The following is a 12950-nucleotide window of genomic DNA, read 5'->3' on the forward strand; positions in this document are numbered from 1 at the left end:
TAATCCCAACTCTGCCACATAATAATAATAATTATGGTATCTGTCATATGCTTTCCAGGCGCCAAGCACTGTTCTAAGCACTGGTGTAGATACAAGGTAATAAGGTTGTCCCAAGTGGGGCTCAATCTCCATTTTACAGATGAGGTAGCCAAGGCCCAGAGAAGTTCAGTGGCTTGCCCAAGGTCACACAGCAGTCAAGTGACGGATTAGAACCCAGGTCCATGTCATCTGGGTGAGCTTGGGCAAATCATTTAACTTCTCAGTTACTTCATCTGAAAAAGCCGTGAGCCCCACGTGGAACATGGACTGTGTCCAACCTGAAGATTCTGTATCTACCCCAGCACTTAGTACAGTGCCTGGCACACAGTAAGTGCTTAACAAATACTATTTAAAAAAAAAAGAACCAGATGCTTCTGTGCCCTGCTCTACTGTACCATTCTCCCATCTGGGCATTAAGCTGTGGCTATCTTGCATGCTAGATTCTAAGCTTCTCAAAGGCAGGGGATTGAGTGTTTTCACTCCATTCAATCGTATCTATTGAGCACTTACTGTGTGCACTGCACTGTACTAAGCGCTTGGGCAATAACCAGACACATTCCCTGGCCACAAAGAGCTTACAGTCTAGAGGGGGAACTATTACACTCTCCCGTACTCTCCCACATGCTTAGTACAGAATTCCGCACCTGGAAAGTGTCCAGCGATAATGAAAATCATTGTGGGGTCGGTTAAGTGTTCACTAACTGCCAAGCACTGTGCTGGGTTCTGGGATAGAATCAATAAGATCGATCGGAAACAGTCCCCGCCCCTCACGGGGTTCCCAGTCTAAGGGAAAAGGAGAGCAGGTATTGATCCCCATTTTACAGAGGAGGAAACTTAGGCCCAGACAAGTCATAAACGACTTGCCCGAGGTCACCCAGCAGGCAAGAGGTGGAGGTGGGATTAGAACGCGAGTTTCCCGACTCCCAGTCCTCTGCTCTTTCTCCTCGGCCAGTCTGCTTGGTTACTGGCATCGCCGGATCTATCGATCGATGGGAAGCCTGGGGGGCGCTGGAGCCGGCGGATGGGGGGGGGGTGGGACAGGCCGGGGGCGCTCACCCTTTCCATGGAGTCGTCCACCGACAGGAGCGTCTGGAGCCGCTTACGCTGCAGCATGTTGGTGAACTCCATGTGGATGGGCAGCATGGGCCCCGTGTACTGCAGGATCCAGTGCTTGTCCATGTTGGGGGCATAGTTGTAGCTGGGCGTTCTGAAACCCGCAGGAGAAGGGTGGGGCGGTCAGCGGCCTGAGGACTCCCACCCGGGCCAGATGCCATCCCAGAGGGCTCCCTGAAAGCAATGCGACTGGGTCCTGTCACCACTTTCCACTGTGGGCCATGCAGACATAATGATAATGGTATTTGTTAAGCACCGGGGTAATAATAATGATAATAATGCTGGTATTTGTTAAGCGCTTACTATGTGCAGAGCACTGTTCTATGCGCCGAGGTAGATACAGGGTAATCAAGTTGTCCCACGTGAGGCTCACAGTTAATCCCCATTTTACAGATGAGGGAATTTAGGCCCAGAGAAGTTAAGTGACTTGCCCACAGTCACACAGCTGACAAGTGGAATGATGGCATTTAAGTGCTTACTACGTGCCAAGCACTGTTCTAAGCGCCGGGGTAGATAGAAGGTAATCAGGTTGTCCCACATGGGCTCACAGGCTTTATCCTCATTTTACTGATGAGGTAACTGAGGCACAGAGAACTTGCCAGGGTCACGGAGCTGACAAGTGGCAGGTTCGGGATTAGAACCCGCGACCTGTGACTCCCTAGCCTGTGCTCTTTCTACTAAATCACACTGCTTCTCACTAAGCCACGCCACTTCTCAGCTTAGATAGATAAGGGGTAGATACAAGGTAACCAGGCTATCCCACGTGGGGCTCAGTCTTAATCCCCATTTTACGGATGAGGTAGCTGAAGCACAGAGGACTGAAGTGGCTTGCCCAAGGTCACGCAGCAGACAAGCCCGCACTCTTTCCACTAAGCCATGCTACTTCTGGACTGGGACCCTGACCCGAATCTGTTAGTGGCGACCCTCTCCCCCACCGCCGCAGGGTCGGGAGATGGGTCGGGGGGGTCTCCCAGAGCTCCCGGGATGGGGCTGTGGGCAGCACCGAGAGGGATGCGAGCCCGGCACAGGGCAGGCTGAAAATGACTTGTCCCTGGCCACGACCTAAGTAGGTCTGGTCCACCTCGCCCACCGCGTCCGGGCGGTCCGCCTCCCGGTTATACTGCTTGGCCAGCCAATGGGGCCCTTTGGATATGGGAGCTCAGTCCGACCTCGATATCTTGGGTCTACCCGAGCTTGTTACAGGGCTCAGCACAGAGTAAACACTTAAATAACTCCATAATTAGTAATGCACGTTTCTGGAAGTGCACGAACCCTGCTAGGGAGAACCTCCGGCTCGTCTCTTGTGGATTCAACACAGATGTTAAACAAGTGGGGCTTTGCTATAGGATGAAGGAAGCAAGGAAGGAAGAAAAAGGATGGATGGACAGACGGAGCTAGCCAACCAAGCCACAGATACCTTCTCTGGGGTCTCACGTGCCCGGCAGCACACTGTCTAAACACAGAAGGCTCATCTAATAGACCCAGAAGCAGAATCCCACCTACTGAATCCCACAGCCCCCGCCCCGGTCCTGGTGGACACCGGCCAAGCCCACTCTGCCCCTGGGAGCGCAGCGAGGTGCGGGTGGGGCCACATACGTGACACACAAGGACAGCCCGCTCATGATAGGTCCGTGTCAGCGAGAAGTAGCTGCTCGTAGACCAGGGTCCGTGCCCCTTCGTCCAGGAAACAAACCCCACAGGTAGATGGGGGACAAGGAGCCAAGGAGGTAAGGAGGTGGGCCGGGGGGAGGGAGCCAGGGGCAGGGCTAGATTGGACTGGAGGTTCTCCCCCCAGACGTAGCTGGGGTGGGGAGCGGAGGCTTTCTGAATGGTGAGACCTTCCTTCTTCTGGAGAGAGATGGAGAGAAACAGAATGAGAGAGGGAGAAAAGAGAGAGAAAAATGGGGAATGAAAGGAGGAGAGATATGAGGAGCACCAGAGAAAGAGAGGGAGAAGAGACAGAGGGAGAGAAAAACAGAATGAGTTATATTGAGTCCCACCTAAATTAACCTGTATCTACCCCAGCACTTATAAGACCAGCATGGTGGAGCAGCACAGCCTGATGGATAGGGCTCAGGCCTGGAAGTCAGAAGGATTTGGGTTCTAGTCCCGGCTATGCCACTTGTCTTCTGTGTGACCTTGGGCAAGTCACTTAACTTCTCTGTGCCTCAGTTACCTCACCTTAAAATGGGGATTGAGACTGAGAGCCCTATGTGGGACAGAGACTGTGTCCAACCTGATGAGCTTGTATCTGCCCCATCTGCCTGGCACATGGTAAGCGCTTAACAGATACCATAAAAAAAAAGTAACAGTGTTGGACACATAGTTTGCGCTTAACAAATGCCATTAAACTGAAACAGAGAGCTAGAGGGAGAGAGGCAGAAAGAGACAGAGGCAGTGTGATAGAAATGGTGGAAGAGAGAAGCAAGAGAGGCAAATACAGGGAAGCAGAAAGGCAGAGTGCGAGAGTCAGTGAGATAGGGATGGAGGGAGAGACACGGAGACGGAAACAGAGACCGAGGCTGAGAGGGCCCGTGCGAGGGAGCAAGGAAGACGCTGCAGGGCATCCGGAAGCAGCTGTCTCTCTCCCCTCCCTGTCCGGGTCCTCGGCCCGGTGCCCCCCAGACTAACAGGCCAGTTTTCCATGATCCCACAGGCTCTCCCCACTCTGTCCGCCCCGCTCCTCTGGGCCCGGTGGGCTGCGGGGCCCTGAGCGAAGGCGACAGGGGCCCGAGATCCCGAGTGCGGCACCGTGGCACTCCCGAGCGCGGCACCTTGGCACTCACACATGCTGGGAGGCGTTGGGGAACCGGTCTGAGAACTGTGGGGCCGAGTCCTCGGGGCCGTGGGGGGCCGCGTGGCTGACGACCATCATCACCGGCCTATGGGGATACATTCTCTTAGACATTTTGAAGTAACTAATGCTCTCGTTAGTGATTAAGTCTGTGAAGTAGTCCTGCAACATACATTTGGTACAAAACAAAAACAAGAGAGATCGTTACAAACGTGGCCGGCCACTGGGTTGTGGCCTGCTGCTGCAAGACCCCCGAGACGGGAATCGGGGCCGGGGCGGTCAGTGTGGGCGCAGCCGTCGTGGCAGGCCATCTAGCTGCCTGGAGAGGGCCGTGCCCTTTTAACATTGCTCCTCACTCATGCCTGCTTGCGTGCACACACACACATTCATTCGATCGTATTTACTGAGTGGTGTCTCAATCCTTCAAACAAGACGAGATTCCTGTCGGGTGGGCCAGAACTACCCCGGCTACGCCGACAGTCTACCGAATTCCGATCACTTGGGAAAAAAATCTATCATTGCTTATCCGGCTACGCCGAGAGTCTACCGAATTCCGATCACTTGGGAAAAAAATCTATCATTGCTTATCCCGGAGAGCCCATTTCAATCTCCAGTGGGGGAGACTCCACTCAGTGTCCTACCAATTCCGCCCCAGGGACAGAACCTATGACCCGGTCTGTGACTTTCTCCTCTGCCGGGGCACCTGGCCTATGACCTCCAAGGGAGAGGAGGGAAAAGGGAAGGTGAGAAGTTGGGCAGGGGAAAAAAACAACCGCCTCTCAGCCCTCATCCCTGACGTGGTAGACAGTCCCGTCTCCAGAGTCTCAATGGCCATTTTACAGATGAGGGAACTGAGGCACAGAGAAGTTAAGTGACTTGGCCGAGGCCACAGAGCAGGCTGGAGTCGGAATTAGAGCCCAAGTCCTTCTGACTTCTAGGCCCTTGCTCTATCCACAAGACAACGCTGCTTGTTTACCAACTCTGTTGTATTGTGCTCTCCCAAGCACTTAGTATAGCGCTCTACGCACGATAAGCGCTCAGTAAATAGAACGGACTAGGTGTCCAGAAACCTGCATCGTGTAGAGCGTAGAGGGCTTCTGGGAAGCCTCCCTGCCTTGATCCAGCCCCATGTAAAACCACTTTCCTTCCTTCCTCCTGTGTGTTATGTCTGTCAGTGCCCAGATCTCCAGGGCAGGTCAGTTCCTCGGCTCCTCAGGGCCCAGTCTAGTGCTCTGCACATGGGGGGGGGGGGGGCGCTCAGTAAATAGTGCTGACAACAGGGGAGGCAGGTGTGGGCTCAGACACCAGAGTCATCCAGAGATTACCAGCACTTGCATACCGCACTCATCTCTGGGCCATGGCTTCCGACTATAATAATAATAATGATCATAATAGTACTTGTTAAGCGCTTACTATGTGTCAAGCACTTTTCTAAGCACTGGAGTAGATACAAATTAATCTGGTTGGACACAGTCCCTGACCCACATGGGGCTCATAGTCTTAATCAGCAGCATGATTAAGACTATGATCAGCAGTCAGAAGCAGCGAGCACGGGCTGGAGAGTCAGAGGTCATGGGTTCAAATCCCTGCTCTGCCGCTTGTCAGCTGGGTGACTTTGGATAAGTCACTTAATTTCTCTGTGCCTCAGTTATTCAACTGTAAAATGGGCATTAAGACCGTGAGCCCCACGTGGAACAACCTGATCACCTTGTATCCTCCCGGTGCTTAGAACAGTGCTTTGCACAGAGTAAGTGCTTAACAAATGCCATCATTATTAATCCCCATTTTACAGATGAGGTAACTGAGGCCCATAGAAGTGAAGGCCACAGAGCAGACATGCGGCAGAGCAGGGTTAGAGCCCAGGTCCTTCCGACTCCCAGGCCTGCGCTGTATCCAATAAGCCGCTCTGCTTCTTCTGACCCCATGGGCACCGTGGCAGAATCCCGAAACCCCAACAACGGCCCAGCCTCCGCCAGGGTTGTTCATCGGGGACCTGCCCTCTGTGGGATGGGGGCTTTGCCCGTCGTCCGGAAGAGGCCAACGTGTTCTGGGCGAAGGTGTTCCCCACGCGCCGCCACTGCCCGGTTCCCCAGCTTTGGCCGGGTCAGGAACAGAGGGGGGCTGGGAAGCGGGCAGGGCCGGGCCGGGACTTACCTTGGCGTAGTCGAATCCGTGCTTCTCCTTGATGCCGTTGCGACAGATGGTGTAATTATAGAAGCGGGAGTTCTTGACCAAGCCCAGCCACTCCCGCCAGCCGGGGGGGACGTAGCTGCCGTTGTACTCGTTCAGGTATTTGCCGAAGAAGGCTGCAGAGAGAGAAAACGAGAGTGACGGGCTTTGGTCAACGGGCCGGACCTGGGGCCAGTCCCAAGCTCACCGCCTGGAAGGCGCTACACGGAACACCGGGCCCATTACGGCACCATCTCCGGTCCACCGTCATATCTGGAGGTCTCCGCTCCTCCTGGTTCCGGCTGGTAGCGTGAGACATTTTGCGGCTGGCAGAACTTCCCCGGACGGCACTCGCTGCCCTGCAGGATCACTAAAGATAATGACTGCCAGGCCCGGGCTCTTATCCATTAGGCCTGGACGCTGCTGCTCTGATGGGAACCCTGCTTAGAATCCAAGTGTCCTTAGCCATCCTCATGGGCACCGGTGAGAACCGGCCGAATTCCCTAACTACTTTCCTCTCGTGTCTGGAGCTATTCCTTGAGGAAGCCAGCACGGGCCTCCCATCCGAGAAACTTCCAAGCAACCTGGCCCCTGGGAGTGGTTGACATCTCCTGCCTTGGGAGCAGAGCATCCTTTGGGAATGTATTCCCTGCACTTCCCGCCCGCTGTACAGTGGGAAGCCCCTTGCGGGCAGAGAGCGTGCGGCTCAGTACCTTGGCCCGCCCCCAGCAGCCGCTCGTCGCCGCCGCCTCTGCCACCGTTGGTTTCGGCCACGGCCAGCCGGATGGCGGGCGCTTCAGGCGCGATCCTGGCCTCGGCTCCGGCTTGCTCTGAGCCCAACCTTGGCCCCGGGCCCAGGCTTTCCTCCTTTCCTGGCCCAAACCTTCTTGGTTGCCAACCCCTGTGGTGGGGACATGGGCTACCACTGTCCTGGAAAGGGAGAAGGGGCACTTCTCCCCCGTGCCAGGAGCGTGGAAGGCTCCAGGCTGGTCAGCCCTGAGTGAATTCACCTGGGTGGTGAATTTCCAGCCTCCTGGGGCTTGAACTCCCTCTTCCCCTGGTGCCCCAATTTCCCCTGGCAGGGACTTAGGGAAGGGGGTCTCGGTGTACGGTGGGCATCCAGCACAGCACTGCACAAATGGCAGGAACACAGCACAGAGCTCCATATACAGTGGCAGTCAGCACAGTGCTCCGTGTATAGTGGGTGTCCAGCACAGTACTGTACAAGTGACACTGAGTTCCATAGTGGCGCTCAGCACAGTGCTCCAAGGATGCCCAGCAAAGCGCTCCACACCCAGCGGTCATCCAGCACAGAGCTCTACATAGAGCCCTCCACAAACAGGGGTGCTCAATAAGTGCTGCTTCTTATTATCTCCCTAATCTGCTGAACTTCTACCCAGCCAGCTTGCCTCTTCTGGTGGGGGCCGGTCCCTCAGGCCCCGTGAAGGGACCCCGCCGGCCCCTATCCCCACCCCATAGGTGCGTCTCAGTTCCCTACCCCACATTTCCAGCCCCACTCTCTGCCTCGCCCCGGACGGCTCACCCGTGCGGTAGCCGGTGTCGTTGAGGTAGACGGCGAAGGTACGGGGTTCGTGCGTCGCCTGCCAGGAGGGCGAGGAGCAGTTTTCGTTGTTGGTGTACACGTTGTGATTGTGGACGTACTTGCCCGTGAGCATGGACGAGCGCGACGGGCAGCACATGGGCGTGGTGACGAAGGCGTTGACGAAGGAGGCGCCTCCCCGCTCCATCAGTTCCCTGGTCTTGTTCATCACCTGCAGAGACCCTGGAAAGCAACGGTCCGCTCATGCTTAGACACCACCGGCACCCTTCAAGTAAGACGGATACAGAGCGGGGGCAGGGGGGCTCAAGGCAGGATTGGCATTTGTTTCCAAGGGAAAATGCCATCTTGTGCCATATACCATCGGGCTCATCTCGCGGAATAATAATAATAATAATAACAATAATGCTGCAATCCCTTCCCCTCCCCGCTTGCAGGGGGTAAATGCAGGCTAATGTGATCACTAAAGCCTCAGTGCTCAATCTGGAGTGGACGCTGAAGCCAGCTGGCCCGGGAAGATTCCAGGAGAACTACGGTCCAGTCCAGGGATCGAACATTGAGGCCAGCTGGCTCGGGAAGGTTCCGGGGGAACTACAGCCCGGTCTAGAGAACGCACGGAAAGGCCCCAAAGTCGTGCCTAATGGAGGTGGGGGGCAGGGGCGTTCAGGAGGGGACGGCACCAATGTTTTGGGGGTTCTGGAGCGAGATGGGTTCAGCGCTCTCCCTCACAGGGCAGCCCTCCATTTGGTTTTCTGGCTCCCGCAGGGACCACTGCCCATACGCCCGGGGTTCCCCACCCGTTACATGGGGGATCAGGTCCTGGCTCTCCCCATGCCTCAGACCGCGAGCCCCATGCGGGATAGGGATCGAGTCCAGGCTGTGCTTTGGCGCATAGTAAGAGTTTAACAAATACCAGAATTACCTCGATAGAGTCACTTCTGCAATAACCCAGCTGTTTCTTATACTGTACTCTCCCAAGTGCTTAGTATACTGCTCTGCACACAATAAGCTCTCAATATGATGGAATGAATGAATGAATGAAGCAGGGACTTGTGATCCTGAAGAACTCCATGTTTTGGCCAAGTATTACAGGACAAATACAACCAGGACCCTAACCCCCATTTTCTAATCATAATCATACCATAATCTTTCAGCTCTTTGTCTTTCCAGCACCCTTTCGGACCCCACGCTCCTGGAGCAGAGAGCAGCAGTGAGCCCTAAAAGGGGCAGGGATGCAGCCCGATCTCGCCTGGTCCCGGGCTTCGGGAGAATGGCCACAAAAAAATAATGTAAAAAGGTCGGGGGGGGGGGTGGGGGCGGGATGGGAGGGAGAGATAAGGATCAAAAATCCCTAACACTCACTTGCTCACCTGCCCAGGGGGAATGAAGCAGTGGAAAACAAGGAATGGGAAGGAAACCGCGGGAGACGGTGGCCTGGGCTATGAGATCGCTGTGTCCTGGATGCCCTCTGCCATGACAATCGTATTGGGTGCTTAATATAGTGCTCTTCACTTAGTAAGTGCTCAATAAATATGATTGAGTGAATTAAATCTGAATGAATGAACTGAAATGAATGAACGAACTCAGGTCCCCTGACTCCCAGGCCCATGCTCTTCCCATTAGGCCACGCTGTTTCCCTACTACCTGGATTTAGCCAGGTGCCAAGAAGCTAGCCCAAGTGTGTGGGGGGGGGGGGGGGGGGGGGGGACCCTTGGAAACCCCCAGGATTCTTGGACCCCAATCACATGAGTTTAGTGGATGCAGCTCTGCCCACCAGTGGAAGGGGGGACCAGTGTGAAGATGGCACAATGAGGCTGCAGCACTTGGGTGAAAATGCTTTCTGGGGATTGACCCATCCCTTAGGTGCACATGCCCGGAGCCCACTCACCCCCTCTGACCTCGGGGGGTTCAGGACAGGGGGCAGGGAATAACCTGGTGGGGGCAGGGCGTGGAGGGGACAGAGTCGGGAGGGAGACAGTCGGCGCTCCAAGGCCCCTCACCGAGCTCCACATCCTGATCGTCCGTGAGGACCAGGATGATGTTGGGGCGGATGTTTTTGCGCTCCTGCTGCACGCGGCCGCGGAACCTGGGCGCCTTCCCCGTCGCGCGGACGCGTCCCGGCAGCTCCGCCCCCAGCACAGCAACGACGAGCAGCCACACGCCGGGCTTCATCCTCGTCCGTCCGATGTGCTGGACCCGGCCGACGCTTCCGCCTCCCTGCTTCCGGGGCTCTGTGGGGGAGAGGGGGAGATGCACCACATGAGCACCCGCACAAGCACATACACACAGACACGAATGGAGAAACTGAAAGTAAAGTGAGTCTGCAAAGTCATCAGCCTAACAGAACCCCACCGCTTCCACAGGATGGAAGCCACTCCCTGGATGGACTAGTTTGATACAGTTATATCCAAGATGTCAACTGTGGCCTTCCTTCTTGTTTCCAGCCCCCTTCCCAATTCTAGACTGTGAGCTCACTGTTGGGTAGGGATCGTCTCTACCTGTTGCCAAATTGTACTTTCCAAGCATTTAGTACAGTACTCTGCACACAGTAAGCACTCAATAAATACGACTGAATAAATGAATGAATGCCCGGGGGCAATTTCTGGTGCCGTTCTCAGTCATCAGACGTACCTTGCCGGGCAACTGGGCTGAGCGATCGGTCCCTAGGCGTGCGGAGTGTCTCGGGTGTCGACCAACCTGGAAGAGGGGAGGGAACATTCTGCTTGGGGACCAGCTGGACAGAGGGGCCCCACCTCTGAGGGGACCAAAACAGCTGCCAGTCACTCACGGGACCCTGGCTCCAAAGGGGAGCCAAAGACAGCGGCAGCCAGCTGGGATTCCTTGAGCCAGGTTGGCCTGTGCCCCACACCTGTTCCCTGCACGGATGGGGCACGAGCACACTGGAAATTGAGGCCCAGAGAAATCAGTGATGTGGGTCAGGTCACACAGCAGGCTGGGGGTGAAAGCCGGGGCTAGAACCAGATCTCTGATTCGTAGCCCCGGGCTAAGCTCTGCAGGGCCACTCGCCCCCCCCCCCCCCCCCCACCCGGATAACCCGGGCTCAGCTCTCCCTCCCCGCGGCGCTTGATCCAAGGCGACCCAAAGCCAGACGACTGATGGGGCAGATTGAGAGGGATCGGGTCACCCGGGCCGGGTCCAGGAGAAAGATTTATGCGGCACCAGCCTCTGTTAGCCCCCAGGGCACCTCCTCATGTTTCAACGTCCCAAGCTTGGCCCGTTAAATTGGACCGAGCAGCGGATGAAGAGCGGAGCCAATTGTGCGAGAGCCAGTCCCACAGCACTCATGTGCATAGCCATAATTTATTTATTCATATTAATGTCCGATCTCCCCCTCTAGACTGTAGTAAGTTCACTGTGGGCAGGGTATCTGTCTGATAAGACTGTTGTACTGTACTCTCCCTAGCACTTAGTATGGTGTTCTGCACATAGTAAGCACTCAGTAATTACGATTGACTCACAGACGGGAAGACCATGAAGGAGCTGGTCACACATGTCCAGCTGTGACATACCATCCTGCATCACAATCTATGGAGGAAAGGGCCGGGCATCTTGGAAACACACGGTTAACTAGCGTCCAGTGACCCAGGACCGCTTCTCACATACAACTGTGATTTTCAGCTTTATGAGATGTTTTATAAACAGCCTTAAAGCCCTTCACTCTGCAGCCCGCAATTACTCTGGTTGCCTGCATGTGTGCGGGGGGGAGATGTGACGGGGAAGAGAGGGATGTGGGGAGAGACAGGGATGGGGGAGAGAGGGATGCAGAGGGGAGACGGGGTGTTGGGGGGGAGGGATGTGGAGGGGATAGAGGGATGCGGAGGAGAGGGATATGACGGGGAGAGAAATATGGGAGAAATATGGGGGAGAGAGACATGGGGAAGAGAGGATGAGGGGTGAAATCAAGGGGAGAGAAGAAAGGGGGAGAGGTGAGGGGAAAAGTCGGGGGGAGAGAGAGAGAGAGAGCAAAACCTGAGAGTGAGAGTGGGGAGAAGGGGAGAAAATGGAGAGGAGAAGGTAGGGATGGGAGAACAAAGCTCTGCAGATTTGGCTGCCACACTGGACCCCTCCCTCCCTCCCCCGACTACTGGATTCGCCCAAGCCCCCGTCCCTAGCCCCCAGTCCCCACATTCAAGCACTGCCTCCTGACTTGGTGAGAGCAACACTGTTATAGTGTCCTCTCCCAAATGCTTATTACAGTGCCCTGCACACAGTACGTGCTCAATAAATATGACTGATGGATCGAGACCGCGGAGCGACCCGCTCCGGCCGTGTCCAGAAGCTCTCCGGCATCCAGCCACGGGAGCTGATGGGTGGGTAAGACCATGAAAGCCATCGCAGCGGCACTGGTCTCCCCCGATAGCTCACCCTCCACGCTCAGGCCCAAACGGGTCGAAGGGCACTCTCGCCCAGGCTATTTGGGAGATGGCCCTCCAGCCTGGCCGCCCTCCTGGGAGTCGGGGACCCAGGGTGGGAAGAGGAACGGGGCGTGGACGGAGCCTCCCCCAGCTGCAGGCCACCTACACAACTCCTCTGCCCCAGCCCCGGCCGCAGTCTGGGCAATGCCAGCCCCGCTCATTCAATCAATCAAATGCCTTTACTGAGCCCGGACTGTGTGCGAAGCAGAGTTGAGCACCTGGCAGAGTACACTACAGAGAGACGGCATGCTCCCAGGTCCCAAAAAGCCAGCAGTGTATCGGGGGAGAGAGACCCCAAACCCCTTTACACAATAATAATAATAATGATGGTATTTGTAAAGCGCAGAGATAGGGCAGAGGGAATATGGTACATGAGCGATGCACAGAAAGACGACGGGGTTGTGGGATCCCTGGGGCTCAGGCAAGGGCCATCGCCGGCAGAGAGGAAGACCTCCCGGAGGAAGTGTCATTTCAGAATGCCTTTCACAAGGGAGGAGGGGTGTGATCCATGTCCCTGAAGGACACCACCAACTCTGTGCTAATAAAATTCCCCCCAAACCTAACTCCTGCTTACTGTTCCTCTTCTCACCTCTCTCTGGTTACACAAAATTCCATTGCTATGCCTCTCCTCCCTCTAGCTTCTCCCTGGGGAGGAGGAAGCGGGCGGGGAAGGTTCTGCTTCTTGACTCTCAAGCGATCCTATCTCAGGAGAGGGGAAAGGAGTTTCCCCCTCACCACATCGGCACCTCCGAAAACGCGGCCCGCCCTGAGCTGCCAGGGTCGGCCGGAGGCGGAGGGTGGTCCAGGCTGCTGGCCAGGATCAAGCCGGAGGTTCCTTCAC

General features: G+C 55.8%; 1 protein-coding gene across 5 annotated transcripts in view; it reads right to left on the minus strand.

The window, feature by feature from the left end:
• SULF1 (sulfatase 1) overlaps positions 1-12950 on the minus strand; it is a 168433-nt gene that overhangs the window by 16828 nt on the left and 138655 nt on the right. For 3 of the 5 annotated variants that reach the window (XM_029068600.2, XM_039912643.1, XM_029068599.2), the window contains 6 exons: positions 10305-10370; positions 9674-9904; positions 7659-7898; positions 6101-6252; positions 3939-4108; positions 1096-1246 (listed from right to left, as the gene is read on the minus strand). In XM_029068600.2, the coding sequence (XP_028924433.1) occupies positions 1096-1246; positions 3939-4108; positions 6101-6252; positions 7659-7898; positions 9674-9845 (885 nt within the window). In that variant the 5' untranslated portion in view covers positions 9846-9904; positions 10305-10370. The remainder of the gene's footprint in view (positions 1-1095; positions 1247-3938; positions 4109-6100; positions 6253-7658; positions 7899-9673; positions 9905-10304; positions 10371-12950) is intronic. The other 2 variants (XM_039912645.1, XM_039912644.1) reach the window with 2 other exon arrangements.

This window comes from Ornithorhynchus anatinus, chromosome 7 (genome assembly GCF_004115215.2).
Source record: "Ornithorhynchus anatinus isolate Pmale09 chromosome 7, mOrnAna1.pri.v4, whole genome shotgun sequence".
Taxonomy (NCBI): domain Eukaryota; kingdom Metazoa; phylum Chordata; class Mammalia; order Monotremata; family Ornithorhynchidae; genus Ornithorhynchus; species Ornithorhynchus anatinus.